The following is a 27,740-nucleotide window of genomic DNA, read 5'->3' as shown; positions in this document are numbered from 1 at the left end:
GCTGTTTGGTGTCGCCAACTCCCGCGGTGAGTCCCCGCGGGAAGAACCCGCGGTGTGGGGTCCGCGTGTATAAAGGCGTGCTGCCGCAGCCATCGGCAACGCACGTCGTCTGCACCGTCTGCTCTGGCCAACGGCGAACAACTCTCAGTCTAGCAGGTCAGTCACCTCCGCCGCCGCTCCTCACCACCTCTTTACACCTTTTCCTCGCACAGTAAGTGCTGGCGACCTGGCTGCGTCCAACAAACCTGGCGTGCTGATTTGTTACTGATGCTCTCTCGGTTCTCCCAGCACTGCTACACATGTCCAATACAGCTACAAGGTTTTCGAGTTTACGTATAAACATTTGAATGATTAGTTCTAGAGTCTTTTCGTCTCCACGATTTCCGCTACGCATTACTTTAATTACAAGAACAGTATATATTACACAAATAAAGATTTATAGGCCTTTTATATAGAGTGGTTCAGCTGTTCCTGCCTGTAGGTTTTATGCAACGTGCAGCGCCATCCAAAACCACAAACGACATTTTCATATTCTCTCTCTCGTTATGCGCAAAACTATTAGTCCTACATAAAAATGAACAGAACGTTTTTGTAGGAAATTTAATGTATTTAAGTGTTGTAATGAGATACATTCTCCCTGGAGGCCACGATTTTCGAGTTATTCAAGAAAAGCGTGTTTGATAGTCACTTTTGTACGTTTTTCAGGAGTAATTAGAAACTACGGCCTCCAGCGAAAACGTGTCTAAATACAAAATTTGACTACATTAAATTTCATTTTCTATTAATTTTTTTCTGTAGGACTAATAGTTTGCACGTACCGAAGGAGAGAATATGAAAATCATCCGCATGGTATTTGAAGGCATTATGTGTTGCATAAAACCTATCGGTTGCGACAGTTGAATCACGGACTTTATCAAGTAACGCCCTTTTCAAAATAGACACTTACAAGGTCCAACTTTTCTAACTTAGAACTGCTATTAAACGCACTAAGAATTAGACAAAGATTAGCGAATAGTATCTCGCTACACAAAGATATATTTTAATATCGATCTATACATGCTAACATAAACTAATATTTGATTAATACATTAGATAATTTACTTAATAAATGTTTACAAATGCTCACCAAAAAGTTATGAAATAATAATAGTAATTATTATTATTTCAGCTATTTTCAAAACTTATAAACTATGTTTAAATACCAATTTTTAATGTTTTAGTTTTCGATTTGAAATACTGCTTATCGCACGTGTTTATAATTGAATGTAAATGAGGAACTGAAAATTATAAGGGCCTAAAGCACACCGCTGTCAGTTTTGAGGTTATAAGGAAGAATAGGAACCCAGCAATCAGTCGCAATCGCATTGGTTCTTTATTGTTCTTACGTATACAGATTTCAGCTATAAACAGCTATCTTCAGTGCATTTGAGTGAGTTATAATCCAAAAAATTCCCAACAGTGCACTTCACCATACGGCTTTATTGGTGTCGCGTACAGCGGGGAGTTTGCTGGATTATAACTCGCTCAAATGCACTGAGGATGGCTTTTTACAGCTGAAATATGTATACGTAAGATTAATAAAAAAACTAATGGAATTGCAACTGATTGCTGTGTTTCTATCCTTCCTTATAACAATATACAGTCGCTGTGCACAACTGTTCCATATGGAGTCAGAGTTAGTGAATTTTGAGACTATAGCATGCACACATGTCCTGACATCTATTGATCTCACAGTGAACCAGCTTTATCAGCGCTGTTTGCCTACACGGTATATATGAACATTTACGAAAAGTCTCACCGCTTTATCTGATATTCACTATCACATGAGCCCAAAGCACAGGTTTTCATTCTTTTGGGAACACTCACTGGCTACACTGATGCCCATTTCTTCAAAAGGTTGGAAGCTCTTGAAGCAATGACCCACCATAACATCACGTTCCATGGTGCCTGCATTCCAGTCTGTAAAACGAATGCTGGGGATTTTAGAACCTCGAAGAGTGTCATCACCGTCATTACCAAACCATGAGATGATGTTCGTGGTAACAATGTACATTTCAGAAATTTTAAAATATGAAGTTTTCAACAGAATGACCATGAACTGTCGTTTAAAGTAACACATTCTTCACTGCAGTCGTGGAAGGCTACCACTGTCCTTAAGTCACATAGATGGAGAGCACAATTTGTTATTTCCCCACAGTTTGTAGATGTCTTGCAAAATCTAGTGCCCAGCTACGTAAGTGAAAGGTAAATGTCAAACTTGAAACACAAAGACGTAACAATACTATTAGTTCAAGATTGAAGCACATAGAATTAACAGAACTACTAGATTTCATGCCTGAAGTGGACAGATAGTTTTATCTGAACCTCAAGGTGGAGGATATGCTTAATGAAAATGATGATAACTAGGGCCATGAAGTGCTGGTATAGGTCATAATTGCGAGGGTGGTGTATTTAGTGTCGTTGTTTATGTTCTGATTCTAGTTTCACATTAATTACAAACTACACAACAGTCAAAAAGGCAGTATTGCCAACAGTCTATACACGAACATTTTGTCGATTAGGATTAATAACAATAATCCTAAATATTACTTAAAATTTCATAACATAAAATGGGTTCATTATCTTTTATTAGAGGTAAAGGATGTTTACACTTGGTTAAAAAACAAGTGTAGCCTATGAAAATGCTGACTTGTATACAAATTTGATTTTCACAAACATATATTTTTCTCTCAATAGTTTGTGTTTTGGGCTCATAAGGTTCTCAGTGCCTCAAATGAAATAATCCTTTACTGTTTCTTTGATTGCAAATAAAAATCAAAATTACGTGATGTGTAAAGAATGTTAGCGGACTGGGTAGTGATTTTATTAAATATATCGAACAGTACATTGAAGAAAAAGTGTATCAATGATCAGTTCCATTGTACCACTTGGGACAGTTTGCGTTAATACACCATCAAAATCGGGCAGTTTCATTCACTGTGTGGTCACGAACACATCCAAACGAGACAGTTTCTTCCTGCCATTCAGTCTAGTCTCCTCATCGAACCATGTTACCGCGCTGGTTTCGTACAACCGACTGGAACGTATGCACCACATACACTGCCGTGACTAACATCTGCTGTTAGAGGGTCACATTGTAAGATGGCAAGAACTATGCCCCTTACATGAAGTCATTAAAGATCACCTAACTCACGTTGAGCGAACAGTAGGGCTGAACAAAAATGACTGACAAAGCACAATGCATCTTTTAGAGGGTATAGTATGGACGTATTGGAATAATTAATGTCGGGTGATGGTTTTAAAGTAATTGACATGACATGAAAACTTTGTGGGAACGTGTCGTTTTACTGGAGGCTAGTTTATCCCAGGGAAGTATTCGAGTTGACCACTGTGGCCAGCGGGGGAGCGGCAAATGGAAGCGACAATAGGCAGCTTAGGGTGGCTAAAGCTCGGAGTAAGCGGTAACGGGGCGAGGCCTCCAGCTGCCTTAAGATGAGTGATAGTGAGTGGGTGGTTGACCCCATGCTGGGTTACCGGGAAGCAGACGGAGAACTTGTACGCCTGTTGATAAATGTCCGTCGTCCCGTTTTCAGTGAAAAATGCGAGAAAGCCGCGCAAAGCTACGGTGGAGCGGTCAACAGAGGTCAAAATATGCGTGTTCGTGACTATAGCAACTTCACGCTGAATTCACGGTCCGCAGAGTCTGAAGTAAATCAGGTGAAGAGCGACAGAATGAAATACGCCGGCCTCCGATGGGAATGTAGGACCAAGGAATTTGAAGTATTCTCCTGGGAGTCAGAATTCCGGAAAAATTGGTGTTTGTGCAGACGCTAACCTTGACGGGTGGCCTTGGTGGAGCTAAATAGCAGATGTTGATAGGAAGAGAAATTTTGTGGGAATTTGTTCACTTCCCAGAGCAGGCATTGGTCGGCACTGGTAGGCGACGCATAATTAACGTGACTTGCGCTGCAATTGGCTTAAGTGATTTTGCTGGAGGGAAACCGAGGCGAAGAGCGGATTGGGAGAAGTCTCCATAGGGGTCTTCCATTCCCAGCTTGCCTAGAGTGCGGACGTGGCGTTCTTTACTCAGATTGCCTCAGAGAGAGTGAGCATCTCTGCAGTTTTTTTTTTGGTCATCAGTCTACTGACTGGTTTGATGCGGCCCGCCACGAATTCCTTTCCTGTGCTAACCTCTTCATCTCAGAGTCGCACTTGCAACCTACGTCCTCAATTATTTGCTTGACGTATTCCAATCTCTGTCTTCCTCTACAGTTTTTGCCCTCTACAGCTCCCTCTAGTACCATGGAAGTCATTCCCTCATGTCTTAGCAGATGTCCTATCATCCTGTTCCTTCTCCTTATCAGTGTTTTCCACATATTCCTTTCCTCTCCGATTCTGCGTAGAACCTCCTCATTCCTTAACTTATCAGACCACCTAATTTTCAACATTCGTCTATAGCACCACATCTCAAATGCTTCGATTCTCTTCTGTTCCGGTTTTCCCACAGTCCATGTTTCACTACCATACAATGCTGTACTCCAGACGTACATCCTCAGAAATTTCTTCCTCAAATTAAGGCCAGTATTTGATATTAGTAGACTTCTCTTGGACAGAAATGCCTTTTTTGCCATAGCGAGTCTGCTTTTGATGTCTTCCTTGCTCCATCCGTCATTGGTTATTTTACTGCCTAGGTAGCAGAATTCCTTAACTTCATTGACTTTGTGATCATCAATCCTGATGTTAAGTTTCTCGCTGTTCTCATTTCTACTACTTCTCATTACGTTCGTCTTTCTCCGATTTACTCTCAAATCATACTGTGTACTCATTAGACTGTTCATTCCGTTCAGCAGATCATTTAATTCTTCTTCACTTTCACTCACGATAGCAATGTCATCAGCGAATCGTATCATAGATATCCTTTCACCTTGTATTTTAATTCAACTCCTGAACCTTTCTTTTATTTCCATCATTGCTTCCTCGATGTACAGATTGAAGAGTAGGGGCGAAAGGCTACAGCCTTGTCTTACACCCTTCTTAATACGAGCACTTCGTTCTTGATCGTCCACTCTTATTATTCCCTCTTGGTTGTTGTACATATTGTATATGACCCGTCTCTCCCTATACCTCATCCCCACTTTTTTCAGAATCTCGAACAGCTTGCACCATTTTAAATCGTCGAACGCTTTTTCCAGGTCGACAAATCCTATGAAAGTGTCTTGATTTTTCTTTAGCCTTGTTTCCATTATTAGCCGTAACTTCAGAATTGCCTCTCTTGTCCCTTTAGTTTTCCTAAAGCCAAACTGATCGTCACCTAGCGCATTCTCAATTTTCTTTTCCATTCTTCTGTATATTATTCTTGTAAGCAGCTTCGATGCATGAGCTGTTAAGCTGATTGTGCGATAATTCTCGCACTTGTCAGCTCTTGCCGTCTTCGGAATTGTGTGGATGATGCTTTCCCGAAAGTCAGATAGTATATCGCCAGACTCATATATTCTACACACCAACGTGAATAGTCGTTTTGTTGCCACTTCCCCCAATGATTTTAGAAATTCTGATGGAATGTTATCTATCCCTTCTGCCTTACTTGACCGTAAGTCCTCCAAAGCTCTTTTAAATTCCGATTCTAATACTGGATCCCCTATCTCTTCTAAATCGACTCCTGTTTCTTCTTCTATCACATCAGACAAATCTTCACCCTCATAGAGGCTTTCAATGTATTCTTTCCACCTATCTGCTCTCTCCTCTGCATTTAACAGTGGAATTCCCGTTGCACTCTTAATGTTACCACCGTTGCTTTTAATGTCACCAAAGGTTGTTTTGACTTTCCTGTGTGCTGAGTCTGTCCTTCCGACAATCATATCTTTTTCGATGTCATCACATTTTTCCTGCAGCCATTTCGTCTTAGATTCCCTGCACTTCATATTTATTTCATTCCTCAGCGACTTGTATTTCTGTATTCCTTATTTTCCCGGAACATGTTTGTACCTCCTCCTTCCATCAATCAACTGAAATATTTCTTCTGTTACCCATGGTTTCTTCGCAGCTACCTTCTTTGTACCTATGTTTTCCTTCCCAACTTCTGTGATGGCCCTTTTTAGAGATGTCCATTTCTCTTCAACTGTACTGCCTACTGCGCTATTCCTTATTGCTGTATCTATAGCGTTAGAGAACTTCAAACGTATCTCGTCATTCCTTAGTACTTCCGTATCCCACTTCTTTGCGTATTGATTCTTCCTGACTAATGTCTGCCGGCCGAAGTGGCCGTGCGGTTAAAGGCGCTGCAGTCTGGAACCGCAAGACCGCTACGGTCGCAGGTTCGAATCCTGCCTCGGGCATGGATGTTTGTGTTGTCCTTAGGTTAGTTAGGTTTAACTAGTTCTAAGTTCTAGGGGACTAATGACCTCAGAAGTTGAGTCCCATAGTGCTCAGAGCCATTTGAACCATTTGACTAATGTCTTGAACTTCAGCCTACTCTTCATCACTACTATATTGTGATCTGAGTCTATATCTGCTCCTGGGTACGCCTTACAATCCAGTATCTGATTTCGGAATCTCTGTCTGACCATGATGTAATCTAATTGAAATCTTCCCGTATCTCCCGGCCTTTTCCACGTATACCTCCTCCTGTTGTGATTCTTGAACAGGGTATTCGCTATTACTAGCTGAAACGTGTTACAGAACTCAATTAGTCTTTCTCCTCTTTCATTCCTTGTCCCAAGCCCATATTCTCCTGTAACCTTTTCTTCTACTCCTTCCGCTACAACAGCATTCCAGTCGCCCATGACTATTAGATTTTCGTCCCGCTTTACATACTGCATTACCCTTTCAATATCCTCATACACTTTCTCTATCTGTTCATCTTCAGCTTGCGACGTCGGCATGTATACCTGAACTATCGTTGTCGGTATTGGTCTGCTGTCGATTCTGATTAGAACAACCCGGTCACAAAACTGTTCCCAGTAACACACCCTCTGCCCTACCTTCCTATTCGTAACGAATCCTACCCCTGTTATACCATTTTCTGCTGCTGTTGATATTACCCGATACTCATCTGACCAGAAATCCTTGTCTTCCTTCCACTTCACTTCACTTCACTGACTCCTACTATATCTAGATTGAGCCTTTGCATTTCCCTTTTCAGATTTTCTAGTTTCCCTACCACGTTCAAGCTTCTGACATTACACTCCCCGACTCGTAGAACGTTATCCTTTCGTTGATTATTCAATCTTTTTCTCATGGTAACCTCTCCCTTGGTAGTCCCCTCCCGGAGATCCGAATGGGGGCTATTCCGGAATCTTTTGCCAATGGAGAGATCATCATGACACTTCAGTTTAGGACTTAGCAAACGGAACGATTGAGCTTGAAGATAGAAAATTTTCTTTCAGCTCTGTACTGAGCAAGATAGCTAGAAGTGAATGGACGGGCGCAGCCTTGCAGCACAACGAGGTCGGCCGACGTCCGCATAACGACGCCGCTCCGCCACGCTGTATTCGGTGATATTGCGCCTGCTCCGGCCACTGATTAATTTGCTGGATCACGTCGGCAAAGTTTCCACGAGGGTTTCATGGGCCGTGTATTGTAGAATTCTTCTCGCACTTCGCATTACGCCGGGGTCAGTCGATAGGAATTACTTTTGATTTATCGCGCTTTACTCCACGCAAACGCAATTTATTACCACTGCCTGATAGGAGAGTCATGCAATGTGATGATTGAAGGTCGGGAGTTAAAATAAATCTGTGCTAATCAGCTGCATCTGTTTTCAATCAAGTAGTTGATATCCCAAGTCACTTTCTTAATTAATTTCATGTTCAACATTTGCATCTGGTGTTCAACAGCTGAATATAACATCAATGTGCACCCCTTTTTAATTAAAAGGGATCAATTCTGAATCAATTAATGTCAACACTGCCACCGCAGTTCAATCAGGAGTCACAGGGCCTTATTACTTTCTTTGCGTTATCCGACATTGCGGCAGTTTTGCACTCTCTGTCAGTCAATTACCTGGGGCGAACACACGCCAAAACTAGGTAAGAGACGGGTGGGGTGTTACAACATGACCGTTCGGTGCCAGTTCTACACGATGCACATATCTCCAAAGCCTTAGCACCCTGTTGTCATTGCGACTAGTGTGGTTCCGTGTCGCGTTGAAGGTGAGGGGGCAGCAGTGCCTAGGTAACGGGCGTCCGTTTGCAGGATGAACCCGTTACCGGCCACCGTGCTGCTGCTTGCGCTCGCCGTGCTGCCCGCGCCGCTGTCTGCCACAGCTTGCGTCGACACGCTGCCCATCTTCGGGGACGCCCAGCCCAGCACAAAGCCGTCGCCCTACTCCATAACTGTGACGCCAACCACCGTCAACGCGGGAGGCACCGTTAAAGGTGAGCGGCTGCACATCTGCTTTTTCACAAACACAACGCTTCATCAGTGAAAGCGCCAAGTTCTTCTGGAAGGATTGACTAAACCAGTGGGTAGCAAGCTCCGAAACCAGTACGTGAGGGGCACAGAACTATCATTGTTTTAATACAGATACACGGTAAATAGCTAGTAGAAACTTGTGTGTAAGTAGTAATACGTTTTCTCGTTGGATGAGTGTTCGATGACAGTTTGCTTGAGAAGATTAACTGAAACTGGTATGCATGTGACAGCATGAAATACATAATATTTTCCAAAATGCCACGCATAAAATCGGGATTCTTCTGGGGCTCACAACTCGGGTTCTATTGCTGATAGAAAGGTACGGTCAGGTATTTTGGATAGGTCTTGGGCTAGGGACCATTTTCATACCCAACAAATGGATCGTCTCAGAGTCACTATCCTACAGTAGAGGGTCAAAGTATGGACATTACACACTTCCTCCTGCTTACACAAATGTGGCAAACCGGTGGTTCTTTTTTCATTTGATGTGGTCTACGGTAGGCCTTAGGAGGCTTAATAAGGCACCATTAGTCCACGGACGGTTCATTAGGCAACCTCCAACCAAGGTATTTTTGAAACTTCCTGGCAAGTTAAAACTGTGTGCAGGACCGAGGCTCGAACTCTGGACCTTTGCCTTTCGCAGGCAAGTGCTCTACCATCTGAGCTACCCAAGCACGACTCACGCCCCGCGAAAGGCAAAGGTCCCGAGTTCGAGTCTCGGTCCGGCACACAGTTTTTGATGTGTTGGCAGAAGAGCCAACACCGGTTGCTAGAGGAGGACGAAATGCACGCGTTTAAGCACACGCAGACTGGCGTGAGGTCTGGAACAGGTCAGAGAAATAAGACTAGCAAAACAGGAGGTAACTGGTAGAATACTTAACTTTAAACCACAATTGGTGAACATCGCTCTTTATGATACATTAAGTACAATCTCAATATAAACTGGTAATGGCGCCTTGCTAGGTCGTAGCAAATGACGTAGCTGAAGGCTATGCTATCGTCTCGGCAAATGAGAGCGTATTTGTCAGTGTAGCTTCGCTAGCAAAGTCGGCTGTACAACTGGGGCGAGTGCTAGGACGTCTCTCTAGACCTGCCGTGTGGCGGCGCTCGGTCTGCAATCACTGACAGTGGCGACACGCGGGTCCGACGTATACTAGCGGACCGCGGCCCATTTAAAGGCTACCACCTAGCAAGTGTGGTGTCTGGCGGTGACACCACAGTTTTTATCTGCCAGGAAGTTTCATATCAACGCACACTCCGCTGCAGAGCGAAAATATCATTCTGGAAACATCCCCCAGGCTGTGGTTAAGCCATGTCTCCGCAATATCCTTTCTTTCAGGTGTGCTAGTTCTGCAAGGTTCGCAGGAGAACTTCTGCGAAGTTTGGAAAGTAGGAAACACGGTATTGGCGGAAGTAAAGCTGTGTGGTAGGGGCGTAAATCGTGCATGAGTAGCTCAGTTGGTAGAGCACATGCCCGCGAAAGGCAAAGGCCCCGAGTTCGAGTCTCGGTCCGGCACGCAGTTTTAATGTGCCAGGAAGTTTCATATCAGCGTACACTCCGCTGCAGAGTGAAAATCTCATTCTGGCAAGATATTTTTACCAATTTTCGTGCCAAATCTGAGTCGCGGACTGCAGACGGTTCTGCGCAGCAAATGGCTGAAACTTGTATGATATGTTCCTAAGATCCCAATAGCGAATATTCTTGATAATTTTCTTGATATATTTATCCGTTTCCCAGATACAGAGTTCAAAGTCACTCAAAACGTAGGTTATAAAGTGAACTATCACGGAGGACTGTGCTGTAAATTGTCTCCGTTGTGGCCAGAAGGGCTCTGCGAACCCCTTGTGTGCTACTGAAGCACATGCAAAATGTTTGTACACGTAAGATCCTATCTGAGGAGTAACATTAGTTTTGCGTTATTTCAATTTCGCGTAAGTAGACTACCAAAATTTTAGTGAGCCATAAAGTTCTTTTCATGTGAGTGACTTGCTCTGCTGTCGCAGGGAAAAGAAGGGAACCAGCCGAAAAATGCTCCTATCGAAGCACAAAAAAGGTGAATATGCTCGGTTTAAACGACTATGGCTGAAACGTGGAGCACAATCTGCCTCATTCTACCTTCCTTAAGCACTTTTACTAATTTTCCCAGAAATTTTGGCATGCGAAACATATTCGCTCTTTTCATGCCGAGAGAGAAGGAGGCAGTGGCAGTGCGAAAGTGACGGAAAAGTTATAATACTGGAATAAACGAAGGATCCACCGACTCTGGATTCAGAGTCCAGAGTGCTAGATTCTAAGGCTTCGGGCAGTCCGTCGAATTGTCACTAAAATCGAAATGTGTCAACAGAGCACGTTTTCATCTTTTATGCGATGATATTGATTCTTGATACTTCAACACACAGTCAACATGAATGTGCCTAGTAAACGTGAATGTGTCTAGTTTCGAGAAAACCTTCCTAATGCTCCTTATGAATCTCTGAACAACTTCTGATTCCTTCAAACTATTGAGACCTCATCTCCTTAATTTCCTTCTTGGTCTTTCTTCAATTTTAATCTGCAGTTCATTACCCATAAGTTACTGCCAGAGTTCGCATCTGCCACCGGCAACGTTTAACAGTTTAAAACCTGATTTCGGGTTACTATTATTATTATACGCGTGTTTCAGTAACAATGATTATGAATTAATTATGTTCATCTTCATTGTGCCATTTGACGTATGTCGTCTGCATCGGCGCGTTTGCACTTACGCCCTGAAATGTTGACAGTGCAAGTGCGTAGATTTTCCAGTCATGCAGGACTCCAACATTCAAGTGCAAAATGGAGTTAGATGTCTTAAAATCGTATCTAAAATTAATTTTACGTTACATTTCTCCCGCCACGGAATTCTTGACGGTTAATACAACATTATTAGCGAAATGAAATTTCTGCAAGGTTCGCAGGAGAGCTTCTGTGAAGTTTGGAAGGTAGGAGACGAGGTACTGGCGGAATTAGAGCTGTGAGGACGGGGCGTGAGTCGTGCTTGGGTAGCTCAGTTGGTAGAGCGTTTGCCCGCGAAAGGCAAAGGTCCCGAGTTCGAGTCTCGGTCCGGCACACAGTTTTAATCTGCCAAGAAATTTCAAAATTATTAGCGGTCTTATATCTTGCTCCAGGTTTCACTGAGATGAATTTCCATTATGGGCAATAGTTTTTGAATGTATCAAAGTCTTACATTTTCTGTTGCTTTTGTCTCACCCGGCAATTATTGTCCTAGAGTGAGTAGTAAATGATGGCAGAGCTGTGCGTGCTCAGAGTATAGTGGATGAGCAGGGAAGCAGATTGTGCAGTCGGGGCACAGACAAGTGCTTTCATCATCGATACTCCAACAGCAAGAAGTGGTTCTTACTATTTTCTGTTTACAGAGACACTATTATTATGATGGTCTGCGGAGGTTCAAAAATACTGAATGGAATATACGGAACTAAAAGCGCTTTTAAAATACATTTCAGTTGAGACAGAGATACATTTTATTGTTTATTTCTTCAACCTGCCTCTCTCTCTCTCTCTCTCTCTCTCTCTCTCTCTGTGTGTGTGTGTGTGTGTGTGTGTGTGTGTGTGTGTGTGTGTCTGTGTGTGTGTGTGTGTGTGTGTGTGTGTGTGTGTGAGAGAGAGAGAGAGAGAGAGAGTGTTAAGGAACAATTTATTTATAAAAAAACTAATTTATGTCTTAAGTACTCCTAATATTATCTTTTGTGTTTTAATGTTACTTATTTCTAGGCTTCGCATCGAATAACTTTTGACCGAGCACATTTTTCGTCGTGTTCTCATCAGTAATGTTCCGAGGTTTTCTTGAACTTTAATGACCGCTCCACTATCTGAAAATTATTTTCCATAGTTTTCCGTCTTTTACTTAAGCATTCAAGTAAGTGTGCAATTGGAATGATCTGAACATCTTGCTGCAGTTCATGTTGAGCAGTACGTCGATCCAAATGGCCTAAGCTTCTGCACGCACAGTTTTCATTGTTTATCCATTAGGAGTCGATATGACTGCAGCCAATTTCGAGGGCGGCGTCGATCACACGCAGAACATACTTAACAACATAACTTGTCCAGTATTGTTCCTCCTCATAACAAAATGTTATCATGTATCAACAACAGAAGGTGATGGTGATGAGTCTAAGACGTTTGGCTATCCAACTGTGGAAATTTAATTTTTTAGCCAATGCACGCACGATTAATAACTGGTAGTTTACATTTAACTTCAGGACTCTAATTTCATGTTAGGTAAAGCGACGAGTTTGCATAATGGTCGACTCCTGCCTGAGGCAAAAAGGGACACAAATAGTTGCTGGGCTGAAACTGGTAATCGATAATTCGTTTAGGGATTATATCCTCGAGTTTTGTTGGAGGATTCTTGACTTTGCACTTGTGGAAATACAGTGAAGAGCCAAAGAAACTGGCACACCTGCCTAATATCGTATAGGGCCCTGCGGGCACGAAGAAGTGCCGCAATACAACGTGGGAAGGACTCGACTAATGTCTGAAGTAGTGCTGGAGGCAACTGACACCATGAATCCTGCAGGGCTGTCCATAAATCAGTAGGAGTACGAGGAGGGGGGGGGGGGGAGGAGGTGATCTGTTCTGAAAACCATGTTGCAGTGTATCCAAGATATGCTCAACAATGATCATGTCTGAGGAGTTTGGTGGCCAGAGGAAGTGTTTAAACTCAGAAGAATGTTTACGGAGCCATTCTTGATGACCTGCCATTGTAGCAGCAGTAACCGATCTAATAACTGCGTGAGACACTTGTTGTCTCATATGGGAGTTGTCGACCGTGGCGCCGTACTGTGCCTGTATACGTACCGCTGTATTTGAATACACATGCCTATACCAGTTTCTTTGGCGCTTCAGTTTATGTGATTTCACTGCTGGTTATAGGATTTCAGGATGGGACAGTCTCTAGAAAGAGGGCAAATGGATGCAGAGCATAGCATTAGCAGGAAGTATCCGCTTGAGTGGACTGCTTACATTTGGAGCCTCAGGACTGATTAAAAACGTCGAAGACGCGACATTAATATCTGTCCACCGCAGTGGATAACTGCACCATAGGGTTGAAGTAAATGACGCAGATTCTTTGTGAAGTGTCCTGTAACGTGATAGCTAGCTGGCGCCTCTTACAGCTGGTACTGTTGTGCTTGCAGTGCGCATATCTGGCAGCGAGAACTTCCACAGCGTGTACCTGCAGGCAGGGAACGGGGAGCAGCCGGTGGGGGAGTTCCTGGCCCCCAGCGGCCAGGGCTGCAGGGCCGGCGTCTTTGGCTGCCCGTCCGGACAGAAAGTGAGTAATGCCCGGTTACTGTTGCACTACTTACGGGAGTCATTTCTTCCTGGCGCACATACGCAAACAACCACAAATAACTGTCATCATTTGGCTGTCAATATCGTTACTCATTATAAACTAGGGTAACTTGGGGCGGACGGGATGTTTAAAATAAAGGACCACAGAAAACACTTCTTCAAGGTGTCAAAAATCATCTTGTAGTATAACCTAGCTTACTTTGTTTGAAAATCACCTTAACTGTATGTTAGGTATTTCTTACGTTTTTTTTAAAGTAATGGTTGCGTATTTCCTGTTCTGTCGCACCTACTTAGCACAATGGGATAAGGTAATTTTTTGTGAAATTATCACTCAGTCGTTGTTATTATCAGGAATAACATCTTAAAATCAAGACAAAGTCGTGTAATGCACAAGTTATACTTATGAATAAGGAATCTTCAAAAAAATTGTTAATAATAAGAAAATATTCTAACATCATTACGAAAAATGTGCAATTATTTTTGATGCTTAATACCAATTTATTTTTACTTTATTCAATCTCGTCTCTCTTGCAACAGACGTATTTTCTGGCTTGCGAATGGATACCTAGTAATAAATCTTATAACCCATCCTGCAACGCTAGACACGTTTGTTTGTCAAATTTATGTGGCAAGCCATTTATTTGTACTAGCCTATAGGCTAATGATCTGACAATGAGATGTTTTATCGTTGGACTAAAACATCTTCTCTCCATTGACTTCATATATACTATCAGCTCGTCTACTTGTTCTGCAGTGAACAAATTTTTAAATTTTCCATCTGATTTGTCAACTCTACAGCAGTGAATATTCTTTGCTTTACGAACGTGCCTTTACAAAGGTTAATTTGGGTACGTTAAACTCGTTAGTTGCTTTTAAAACTCCCATTTCTGAATATAAAGTGGTTGAAACTGCAATTTCTATTGATTTACTATTCAATTTCTGTCCATTAGTATTTTTAATGTAAGTTCACACCACCTGGAAAAACAAGAAAAAAAGACAAATGTAGTTTGAAATGTATTTGCAGGAAAAAACGACGGGACCCAACGGGATACTGTCCCAGTCTGCCCTGTAATGTTCTGGACCCAAGTGCACATTTCAGGTTAACAACTCTTATGGAGCGTAATAACAGGCGGATTTATACGTGTTACGTAACTGAAGTATACGGAAAGGCACGCATTTTAAGATTACATATCATTTAAGGGCGTGCAATTAGGGATTAACGGATTTTCCTGCCTTTACATACACCATATGTTGAAAAACGCGACTGGTAACGCGAAGAACAACCGTTAACTTAAAAGTCGCACTCCAGACCAAGTCAAAGATATCCCGTTTTGCCCCGAGAGTTCCACTATACATTTCACATTCTCTTTAGATCGTGTGACATTTTTCTTATACGAATGATACAACGTACCAGTCCCCAGTGTCGAAGTCATAAGTGCACAGTCTCCAAAGTCAGTAGTGCACAGCTAATCGGTGACGCTTAACATATCTGGTTGGTATGTGACCTTGTACGTAATTACCACCTCTGTTAGATGATTTTATTTTTTGTCGTCAGTCTTGTGATTAGTTCGATGCAAACCCCCTGAACTTCCTCTTCCTCATCGGAGACTAGCACCTACACCTAAGAGCCTCGGTTAGTTGTTGGATGTATTCCTTTCTATCCCTCCACCTACTGTTGTCGCCTTCTACAGCTCCCTGTAGTATTATGCAACTTCCATGAGGTCATAACACGTGTCCTATAGTCGTGTCACATCTTCTAGTCAGCGTTTCCCATATACTGCTTTTCTCGTCGATTCTGCGGACGACTTTCGCATTCAACTTACTTTTAGCAATCTTCTGTAACACTACACCTCAGACGCTTCGATTCTCAAATTTTCCAGGTTCCCCAGAATCTGTCGTTCATTCCCATACGATGCTGTGTTCCGAACGTACATGCTTAGAAATTTCTTCTACAAATTAAGGCATGTATTTGATACTAGTAAACTTAATTTAGTGAACCACTCCCCCTTTGGCTCTGCTGGTCTGGTTCTTACACCCTCCTTGCTTCGTCCATCAAGCTTTATTTTACCTCTAAAGTATAACAATCTTTCATTTTGCATTAACTTCATGAAGAAAGTATTATGCAAGGTAATCAATCTGCATACGATTTTGATATTCATTACGCATTTTCATAATTTTAAAACTTGAGTAATATACACTATCGCTTACATTCTTCTTTTCGTTGAAAATTTGTAGTGACAACTGTGTGACTAACTTATTTCCTTTCAGAACGCCTTCTCGTACAACTCACGCAGGGGAACTAAAGAGGCAGAAGTTGAGTGGAAGGCACCACAAATCAACACCCAGGTCGCCTTCAGGTGAGACAGACCATATATGAGTTATTTTCATATTCCGTATATTACACTAGTGGCCATTAAAATTGCTACACCACGAAGATGACGTGCTACAGACACGAAATTTAACCGACAGGAAGAAGATGCTGTGATATGCAAATGTTTAGCTTTTCACAGCATTCACATAAGGTTGGCGCCGGTGGCGACACCGACAACGTGCTGACACGAGGAAAGTTTCCAATCGATTTCTCATACACAAACAGCAGTTGACCGGCGTTGCCTGGTGAAACGTTGTTGTTATGCCTCGTATAAGGAGGGGAAATGCGTACCATCACGTTTCCGACTTTGATAAAGGTCGGAGTGCAGCCTATCGCTATTGCGGTTTATCGTATCGCGACATTGCTGCTCGCGTTGGTCGAGATCCAATGACTGTTAGCAGAATATGGAACCGGTGGGTTCAGGAGGGTAATACGGAACGCCGTGCTGGATCCCAACGTCCACGTATCACTAGCAGTCGAGATGACAGGCATCTTACCCGCATGGCTGTAACGGATCGTGCAGCCACATCTCGATCTCTGAGTCAACAGATGGGGACGTTTGCAAGACAACAACCGTCTGCACGAACAGTTCGACGACGTTTGCAGCAGCATGGACTATCAGCTCGGAGAGCGTGGCTGCGGTTACCCTTGACGCTGCATCACAGACAGGACCCCCTGCGATGGTGTACTCAACGACGAATCTGGGTGCACGAATGGCAAAACGTCATTTTTTCGGATGAATCCAGGTTTTGTTTAAAGCATCATGATGGTCGCATCCGTGTTTGGCGACATCTCGGTGAACGCACATTGAAAGCGTGTATTCGTCATCGCCATACTGGCGTATCACCCGGCGTGATGGTATGGGGTGCCATTGGTTACACGTCTCGGTCACCTCTTGTTTGCATTGACGGCACTTTGAAACGTTACATTTCAGATGCGTTACGACCCGTGGCTGTACCCCTCATTCGATCCCTGCGAAACCCTACATTTCAGCAGGATAATACACGACCGCATGTTGCAGGTCCTGTACGGGCCTTTCTGGATACAGAAAATGTTCGACTGCTGCCCTTGCCAGCACATTCTCCAGATCTCTCACCAACTGAAAACGTCTGGTCAATGGTAGCCGAGCAACTGGCTCGTCACAATACGCCAGTCACTACTCTTGACGAACTGTGGTATCGTGTTGAAGCTGCATTGGCAGCTGTACCTGTACACGCCATCCAAGCTCTGTTTGACTCAATTCCCAGGCGTATCATGGCCGTTATTACGGCCGGAGGTGGTTATTCTGGGTACTGATTTCTCAGGATCTATGCACCGAAATTGCGTGAAAATGTAATAACGCGTCAGTTCTGGTATAATATATTTGTCCAATGAATACCCGTTTATTATCTGCAATTCTTCTTGGTGTAGCAATTTTAAGGGCCAGTAGTGGATGTGTGACCTACTCGTACAGTTCAATACCGTGTACAGCGCTCAAAAACTGTCAGTGCACATTTTTAATAGGGGAAGATTATTTGAGCGGTGGCGCGTCAAGGAGAAAGCGTACAGTTTCATCTAGGAATGTAGAAACCGTTTCATTATTAGGTTTGCTGAGAAGTGATTGCTGAAAAAATTTGTTCCGCCATTATATCCCATGAGCCGGGTTATAACGATGTTGTTTGCAATCTGTTACAACATAAGTACACTGATGTGCATTGATGTCTGACATGAGGCAACATATGACGAACAGTTCTTGCTAAAAGCGCTAGTCTCTACGGGCTAGGGACCGTGTGTACTCTGCAGTTAGTTAATTACTTACACAGTATGATTTGTATTTGAAAAAAGGTATAAGTTTCTGACGAAAAATAAGCAAAATTATTAACTACGAAAAGTACAATGGCAAATCAAAACGTAAGTAATGTTGCCTAATCCTCATTGTTATCAGTGGACAGTTGTAGGGCCCACAGAGACCTTTCCGTCCTTTCTAAGTGATCTCACACGAAACTTCACCTACAGCCCGCCTTCCCGCCCACCGTTCACGACTGTATCAGGAAAGGGTGGAATGACAATCACATGCAAAGCTCCTTCGCCCGTACTTGGAAAGTCTCCTAGGGAGCGTAAAGGCAGATGTAAATGTAACTGCACTGTTCTTGATAGTTACAATATGTTCGTAATAACGAAGTGAAGGTAGCAAGCCTTCTTGCGAGAATACAACTTCTTTTTTATTTTGTTTAATCTTCAAACATGTTTCACGACAGTTTTGGCACCCTCAATAGTTTTCTTTTTTCTTTTATTGTTTCTGAAATACACTGCAGCGACAAAAGTCATGGGATAGCGATATCCACATATGGCGGTAGTGTCGCGTACACATGGTATAAAAGGGCAGTGCATTGGCCGAACTGTCATTTGTAACCAGGTGATTAACGTGAAAAGGTTTCCGACGTGACTACGGACGCGCGATGGGATTAACAGACTTTGAACGAAGAATACTAGTTGGAGCTATACGCATGGGGCATTCCATTTCTGAAATCGTTAGGGAATTCAGTATTCCGAGATCCACAGTGTCAAGAGTGTACCGAGAATACCGCATTTCAGAAATTATCTCTCAGCACGGACAATGCAGTGGCCGAGGCCTTCACTTAACGACCGAGAGCAGCAGCGTTTGCATAGAGTTGTTAGTGCTATCAGACAAGCAACACTGCGTGAAATAACAACAGAAATCAGTGTGGGGCGTACGACGAACGTATCAGTTAGGACAGTGCTACGAAATTTGGCCTTAAGGGGCTATTGAAGCGGACGACCGACACCAGTGCCTTCGGTAACAGCACGACATCGTCTGCAACACCTCTCCTGGGCTCGTGACTATATCGGTTGGACGCTACACAAATGGAAAAGCGTGGCCTGATCAGATGAGACCCGATTTCAGTTGGTAAAAACTAATGGTAGGGTTCAAATGTAATCCAACTGAACCGATCGTTGGCTGGAAATGGTTATGTTAGGCTACACGGAGATCGTTTGCAGCCATTCATGGGCTTCATGTTCCGAAACCACAACGGAATTTTTATGGATGACAAGTGTTCGAGATTGGTTTGAAGAAGATTCTGGACAATTCGAGCGAATGATGTGGTCACTCAGATCGCCCGACTGAACCACATCGAACATTTATGCGACATAATCGAGAGATCAGTTCGTGCACCGGCAACACTTTCGCAATTATGGACGGGTATAGAGACAGCATGGCTCAATATTTTTTCAGGGGACTTCCAACCACTTGTTGAGTCCATGCCAAGTTGAGTTGCTGCACTATGCAGGTCAAAAGGAGGTCCAACACGACATTAGATAATATCCATGACTTGTCATCACAGTGTATATACGATGTATTTCATGTAGGCTAGGTATCTGTTGACATCATATTTTGTTGTTTAGATTGCATATGAACTTATGCATCGGTTTACATTGTGTGTGCCGTGTGGCTGCAACTGTAATCAACCAAAACTCTAAATTAATAGAGCATGTCATAAGCAACACAGGGGTAACGTCTGCATTCCATTTTTTTAGCTGATAGCCTTTAAACTATATGTTCCCGTAAAACAGTTGGCATGCCACTTCTTTGACGCTGTAGTTAAGCTGTACTGAACAGTACTGGTTCCTATTTGGCTGCTAAATGTGTCGTTTATGCTTTTGTGTTTGAAATGAACAGGAAGAAACGTCATTTAAAAAAAAACCTTAACAACCACATTAAAAAGAAAAAAAAACAGCTCAGGAGAAGATTACTACAGAAATGGAGAGAGTCAATGAACAGACATATTTCGCCGGAATATACACTGTGTGATCAAAAGTATCAGGACACCTGGCTGAAAATGACTTACAAGGTCGTGGCGCCCTCCATCGGTAATGCTGGAATTCAGTATGGTGTTAGCCCACCCTTAACCTTGATGATAGCTTCCACTCACGCAGGCATACGTTCAATCAGGTGCTGGAAGGTTTCTTGGGGAATGGCAGCCCATTCTTCACGGAGTGCTGCACTGAGGCTAGGTATCGATGTCTGTCGGTGAGGCCTGGCACGAAGTTGACGTTACAAAACATCCCAAATGTGTTCTCTAGGATTCAGCTCAGGACTCTGTGCAGGTCAGTCCATTACAGGGATGTTATTGACGTTTAACCACTCCCTCACAGGCCGTGTATTATGAACAGGTGCTCGATCGTGTAAAAGGATGCAGTTGCCATTCGGGAATTGTTCTTCAACAGTTGGAAGCAAGAAGATACTTAAAACATCAATATAGACCTGTGCTGTGATAGTGCCACGCAAAACAACAAGGGGTGCAAGCCCCCTCCATGAAAAACACGACCACACCATATCACTACCGCCTCCGAATTTTACTGGTGTCACTACACACTCTGGCAGATGACGTTCACTGGGTATTCGCCACATCCACACCCTACCATTGGATCGCCACATCGTGTACCATGATTCGTCACTCCACACAACGTTTTTTCACTGTTCAATCGTCCAATGTTTATGTCCTTACACCAAGCGAGGCGTCGTTTGGCATATACCAGAGTGATGTGTGGCTTATGATCACCCGCTCGACTACGAAATCCAACTTTTCTCACCTCCCGCCTAACTGTCATAGTACTTGCAGCGGATCCTGATGCAGTTTGGAATTAATATGTGATCGTTGGGTAGATGTCTGCCTTTTACATATTACGACCCTCTTCAACAGTCGGCGGTCTCTGTCAGTCGACAGACAAGGTTGGCTGTACGCTTTTGTGCTGTACGTGTCCCTTCACGTTTCCACTTCATTATCAAATCGGAAACAGTGGACCTAGGGATGTTTAGGAGTGTGGAAATCTCGCGTACAGACGTATGACACAAGTGACACCCAATCACCTGACCACGTTCGAAGTCCGTGAGTTCCGCGGAGCGCCCCATTCTGCTATCTCACGATGTCTAATGACTACTGAGGTCGCTGATAGGGAGTACCTGGCAGTAGGTGGCAGCACAATGCACCTAATACGAAAAATGTATGTTTTTGAGGGTGTCCGGATAATTTTCATCACATAGTGTATACGCTGTATCTCCCATGGGAGATGTTTGGTACGCCATAATAAGACACAGGCAAACAAAAACAAGAGTTTATTACGACCACAGTAGAGAGATTTAATAACAAAGGGAAAACTCTTCTCAATAAGAAATAATACAATTTCTCAGACAATAACAGGCGTACGCCTGGAGCACATATGAGTAAACGTAATGGGATGTGAAGACTGTCACTGATAATCCCTAACGACGGAGGTTGAGCATTTGGCTTGGTTGAAATGATAATGAAATCAAGACCCTACGCTGTGGAGAGGCGTTAATATATCGACGGAGACAGTTGAAAATGTATGCCCGACCGGGAGTCGAACCTGGGATCTCCTGCTTACATGTCAGACGCTCTATCAATCTGAGCCACCGAGGTCACAGAGGATAGCGCGACTGCAGGGATTTCTCTTGCACGCTCCCCTTGAGACACACATTCCTAACTTAATGTCCACACACTACATTCGTAGTGCCCCTGCCCATTACACTTATTACTCGCGGCAGACAATCTTTCCGCGTTCCGTATGAGTTCGGGCAATACGTGTGGATCCGTACAGAAAAAGGTCAATGGCCGGTTAGCCTTAACTCCATTCATATTCGGCGTAGTTGGCCCACAGGCATGCCTCGGATTTCGCTGGAATGTCGTAGGTTCTGCGGCGGTGGCTTTCGACCAGGCTGATGGGCTGCTAAGAGCCGCTGCATGAATTGGCCCAGAGCTCCGGTGGAGCGAACTGCCGCTCTGTACAGCCGGGGCGCGGAGGATATCGCGCCGTTCCAGTTCGGAACAAGTGTCACGGTGGAGGAAATAGGTCCTTGCCACGGAGGACCTCTGGTGGCGCTTGTCCTGCAGTCCTCGTTGTGATCGACGCAGTCTGATAAGGCAACGCCTTGTACTTATGCAACTGCGTAATGCATCAGCGTCTGAGGGGTTGCGATCCCTTTAGGCAACGTCGGGTGTATGGCAATAGTTTAAAGGCTATAATCTAAATCGAAGTGGAATCAAGACGTTCCCCTAACATCCTTGTGCTGCAGATGATATTTTGTATTAATTTAGATTAATTGCTGATTTATGTTTGCAGCCACAGGGCGCACATAAAGTTATATATATATATATATATATATATATATATATATATATATATATATACAACCTGAACAACAACAAAATCTCATGTCAACATACTTCTACCCTATATAAAATTTGTGTGTATATATTACAGAAGCCCGCATCTCGTGGTCGTGCGGTAGCGTTCTCGCCTCCCACGCCCGGGTTCCCGGGTTCGATTCCCGGCGGGGTCAGGGATTTTCTCTGCCTCGTGATGGCTGGGTGTTGTGTGCTGTCCTTAGGTTAGTTAGGTTTACGTAGTTCTAAGTTCTAGGGGACTGATGACCATAGATGTTAAGTCCCATAGTGCTCAGAGCCATTTGAACCATTTTTTATTACAGAAAAAATAAAAGAAGAAAACCTACCGAGGGTGCCACAAACGTGGTGAAACATGTTTGAATATTGAACAAAACAAAACAGCTGCGCTCTTGTAAAATGCAGACCTTCTTTAATTCACTGTCATTTTCTGCAAGCACGGGAACAGAGGTTAAAATTCCATTATGGTTATTAATGTTTTTGTTTCCCGTATCATACCTAGTTTGCATACTGCACTCCGCTGAGGTGCTATGTTGGACTCCGTATTTGGTCTGAAGTCACAGTTTATATTTTAAAGGAAAAAGAGCAGTTCCTGACGTGTTTACCTTCTGTTGCAGGGCTACGATCGTGAAGTCTTTCACCGAGTTCTGGGTCGGCGTCGAGTCAGCTCCAATCACCGTCCGTGTACGTATCCTGCAGCTTTGACATATTTCATCAGCCATCTACCTTTAAGTCCAAATCACTTACTACCATTCTATCTAATCTCTACCACATATTTTGTTTAGCTCGTAGTTAGAAAAAGGCATAGTTATACCTCCCATCTAACAAATCTGCTGCATTTTTCGTGTTTAAAAATTACAATGGTAATTTTTAAGAGGGTACTGTGTGATATACTATGGGAACTTTATAAAAGTCTATTGTTTCTTTCATTTGGTTATTATAAGCTATAAAATGAGCTTCACTAATTAAGTAAGAGTAGGAATATCTATGTAGTGAGTATTCAGACATACAGAACAGAATTATTGTCGCTGATTTTGAATGTAATCACATCGTTAAAACTAACAGATGTCCTTCGTTAAGTTCCACTAATTTTATACATGTGTTTCATAGGCATATCAACAATTTAGATTCCTTATTTTGAAAGAGCTTGTTTCAAAGCTTTGAAAAGATAATCTGAAGGGCATTTCGCTTATTTGCCACAAGTATTACAGCTGAAACGTCGCTTTTTTGCTACAGGGACAGAAGGTATAGCTACAATTGTTTCTGGTGTTGTGAACTGCATCTTATTGCATTTTTGGATCTCTGGTTTAATAAATTATGGTGCAGCGGCTCTGCGAAATTAATTCCTAACAAGACGAAACGAAAATGTAGCAAAAAACTTCGAATTTTGGCCTACGAAACGCAGCAAATTAACAATTTATCACACATTTAGAGACGAAATTCTTCCGTTTTTATTTTCTGCTACAATATTGTTAATTTTTGTTCATCCTTATGGAAACTGAACTAGAAATTGTATAAAATTATTCAACATGACATAAGAATTTTATGTTTACTATAAAATGAACACAGTGGCTTGGAAAACTGATAAATGCGAAGGAAATTACTCATTCATACACTGATCTTATCTGCAGATGAATATTGCTCTAAATGCGTAAACGTTCAACGAATTGACTGGAAGCATCCTCCCACACTATTGAACCGATCTGCCACTTGTCCCATAATTGTGTCCCCATACAGTCAGATATGTTAGCCCTACGATTTCACATCCTGATCACACAGTGTTCCAGTATTAACCAACACACGAAGTGCCTCTTACTAGAATGTCCACATCTAGATTTGCAGTAGCAAATTGCTATTACTAGCAAACAAATATTAAGTGTGGAGCATAATTAGCGTAATAAAAAATTTTATGTGTCAGCCGGAAAAGGTAAACACACTGTCATATAGCGAAATCATGCGGCTATATCGGTTTAATATTGATGACATCCGCACTACGCTATGTTCACTTGATAGATAGATATTCCTACTAAATTGCCAATTATCACAAAAATTTGTAATTGTCGTGTTTCTGGCTTTTGTTGAATTAGATTGTAGCTCATCACTACCAAGAGATTCGATGCATGTCGTTCCATAAACACTTGCCTGTGCATATGAAATGAAATCATTAATTCACGACTGTGACATCTACTGTGACCCCATATGCCCCTCATGAAGGTAACTTGATCGAATCCTTAAGATGAAAGACATTTTAAGCGACGTATCACTGATAATGTTAAGAGAGGGTGAAGCGTACACTTGCTTATCACCTAATTATGGACCACGCCGTGGTTTAAACTCCAAAACTCACTGCATGTCCCAATATAGTGAGGGTTTGTGATGCTGTTAGTGATCCGATTGCCAGATGAGAAGTTCGCACTCCGTGGTCCCCTTAGTGCTATTAGTAGGCTATATGCTGGCACACGGATGTATCTTCCCCTACCTCACGCGTCTCTTCATCAACTCTTCACACACACACACACACACACACACACACACACACACACACACACACACAAATACAGTCTGCTTGCAATCATCAGTCACCTACTACGAAGATAGAACAATCCGCAGACAAAAGCTGACTATACATGTGATCAAAGAAAACCGTTACAATTAGGCAACTGAACCCATCACTCAGCAAAACTATACGGTTTTAATTTACCGATAATAGTACTGAAATTCAATTAAGGAGCTTATCATTCATTTCTCACTCCTATCGTGAAAGTTGCAACGCACATTATTTCTTGCAGTGAAGTTGTCGTTGCCACTTTCCATATTCTATCTTTGTCACGGCTCTGGCTTCCATACTGGGGATAGTTCTAAAACACTACCTACGTGTTTGTTCCCTTTATTTATGTGTCAAAATACGCGTATTTAGCGGTGCTGACGCAAGAGTTGCGAAATCCGTTAAACTGCACTTCAAGCAGTATCTTAAATTGTCTTAAACAATGCACTTTATCAAGCAAACGCCGCTGGTAAGAAAGAAACTTGTTAGCAACTGCATGTAACGACACATGTTTCACGCCCGTGTGTCATACCTTCATGAAACTCTTCCTAGGCGGTGACACATGACCTAGTGCACGATAGCGAAGTCTTTAAAAACCTAGCATACCTTGGATGTCGGACCTGGTCATCTAGCGATAAACAGCTTTCCTGACTAAAGATGTCGCTGAATCCAATCCTGGCAGAACCACAGAAATTTTTCAGTGTTTCTTTAACCTAGCCTTCTCCTCTCAGTGTTGTAGTGGTTAATAAAAAAAAAAAAAAGAAAAATAAGAGAGAAGAAAAGAAAAAGTTTGAAAATGTGGGAAGAAATCGTAAGTGAAAATGGGTTTTTTAAAATCGTTCATGACCGTGAAAAAGGGAAAGAATGAAAAGCAAATCGGACTTTGTATTACAGAAAAGCTATCGGACTTCGTTATTCGGAAAAGCTATTGATGGAGCGGTCCTTGTGGCGTTTTTGAGCAAAAGTTAAACCAATTTTCACTACAAAAATTTTTGAAAAAGAACAGAGAATAACAAAATGTAACTGACAGGGGGAAATGGCGTAGCTTTGAGCTCATTCTTTACCAGGTTAACATGTCTTCTTTCGTGCGGCGTCCAGGTCTTCAAAAATCTCCTTCAATTCTGCGTGAAAAGTCTGCTCCGAAATCTTGCAATCGTCCAGGAATCACTAATTTATACCAATTAAAATCATCTTGATACTGTATGCAATTTAATTTACTTTGCAACTTCCATCCTCCGAATTTCTTAACAACTTCCACAGTATGTCTACACATTAAAATCAGATCAAGAGTAGCTAATAAGTTTTTTTAACGTCTTCATCAGATCACGTCTGCCTTAAGCTTCGGCTATCAAGAGACAATCGAAACGGAAAAAAAAGAGTTACAATTTTAGTATTTTCTCTGCCGTCGAGCGCTCATACCGCTGCGACGGCACAATTCACGTCTGAGGGAACGAGCGCAGCGCGGCGAAATTCAAAGTCCCGCTACAGTGTGGTGAAGATTCTTGAGGAACGGCACCCCTTTTCCCAGGTAGTATTACAGTTCTAGGTTAGGGATACGGAAATCGGCGGAGTGGCGCCCAATTGAAACACTTGCATCAGGCCGTTAAGCCACTAGAAATTACTGTAGTGAATAGAATCGCCAATGCCTCAAACAAAAAAATGCCTTTAACACCGGCAAAATATTAATATCAAATGCTCATTAACAACACATCAAGTTACAGTAAAGAGACACAGAGACAGGGATTCGAGAGTGAAGGTTCATCTATTCTATTGATTCCCCTTGGTTACAATCAGTGCACCGAAAAAAATCATATCGAGATGCAACAAATCCCTTAGAATCAGTTTACTGAGCCTTCCAGTAGACGATAAGAGTTGTCCCCTGCAGGATCAGCGCCCTCGAACCTCTGCTAAATGTAGCTAATCGGATTTTCAGGGTTCAGCCTTGAGACTAGTTATTACCACTTTGATAAACATCACTTGATACGCGCAGCTGAGTTATTTAAATGCATTCTGAGAATTTTAGAAATGTTTCCTGATAATATAAATTACGTAATACATAACTAAAATTAATTTTTAATATATATTTTGGGGAGGTTCTGCCTAAGAGCCTTCAACTGCTAGGCACGACTGTTTGATCTTGACATTTCTAACAATGAAGATCCTCTTCAGCAAAAACATGCCATCACTTCGACATCTACAACAATTCCTCCTCCTCCTCCTCATTCTCCTCTTCTTATTGTTCTCTTTCTTCTTCTTCTTCTTCTTCTTCTTCTTCTTCTTCTTCTTCCATTACATAATTGAACAGTTGGAACAAACATTAATAAGTAAGTGTTAGAACTCTAACCATACTGCAGGAACATTGTACGTTTATTAATAGATTTCTGTTTTATTTACAGACCTAATAACGCCGTTGCTGTACGAAGACAGAGTAACCGATTACGACAAAGAGTATTAATATCACAAACATCACATACTACTGGCATCATCGCTTTACTCGCTTCTTGAAGTCAGCTAACAGAGCAACCAGCCATACTGACATAGGAGACACTTTCTGTCTCCCACACAGTGATCTCAACCGTCGGGAAACGACGCTTCCTGATTATCTTTCCGCAGCCAAGAACTGGCTAATTGCAAGTCGAGGTTTAAGAATGTCTGTATCTGCCTAACATTCACTCATCAAAAATCTGTACTTAAGGCTTTGAAAATAAAATATAGTCTCTACTAAAGAGTTTAATACCATGTACTGAAAACTTGGCTCTTCATCAGATGTTGCCTGTCCTCATCTCCAAAATTTATCAGCTACACAATCTGTTCTACGAGGGATTGTTATAAAGTTTTTGAAGCTGTAGGGAGCTACTGAAGAGAATGGAAAGGTGC

General features: G+C 42.5%; 1 protein-coding gene and 1 non-coding gene across 2 annotated transcripts; both read left to right on the top strand.

Moving 5' to 3' along the window:
- On the top strand, window positions 1-27,602 carry LOC126187381 (putative defense protein). The gene is made up of 6 exons (XM_049928430.1): window positions 1-156; window positions 8,194-8,375; window positions 13,588-13,724; window positions 16,013-16,101; window positions 22,936-23,002; window positions 27,260-27,602. The coding sequence occupies exons 2-6, from the start codon at window positions 8,195-8,197 to the stop codon at window positions 27,263-27,265; spliced, it is 480 nt and encodes a 159-aa protein (XP_049784387.1). The 5' UTR covers window positions 1-156; window position 8,194; the 3' UTR covers window positions 27,266-27,602.
- On the top strand, window positions 11,427-11,501 carry Trnas-cga (transfer RNA serine (anticodon CGA)). The gene has a single exon. It is a non-coding gene; the product is annotated as a tRNA-Ser (tRNA).
- Window positions 27,603-27,740: the final 138 nt, after the last annotated feature.

This window comes from Schistocerca cancellata, chromosome 5 (assembly GCF_023864275.1).
Source record: "Schistocerca cancellata isolate TAMUIC-IGC-003103 chromosome 5, iqSchCanc2.1, whole genome shotgun sequence".
Classification (NCBI taxonomy): Eukaryota; Metazoa; Arthropoda; class Insecta; order Orthoptera; family Acrididae; genus Schistocerca; species Schistocerca cancellata.
Note: the sequence above shows the minus strand (reverse complement) of the source record. Positions and strands in the feature narration are given on the sequence as shown.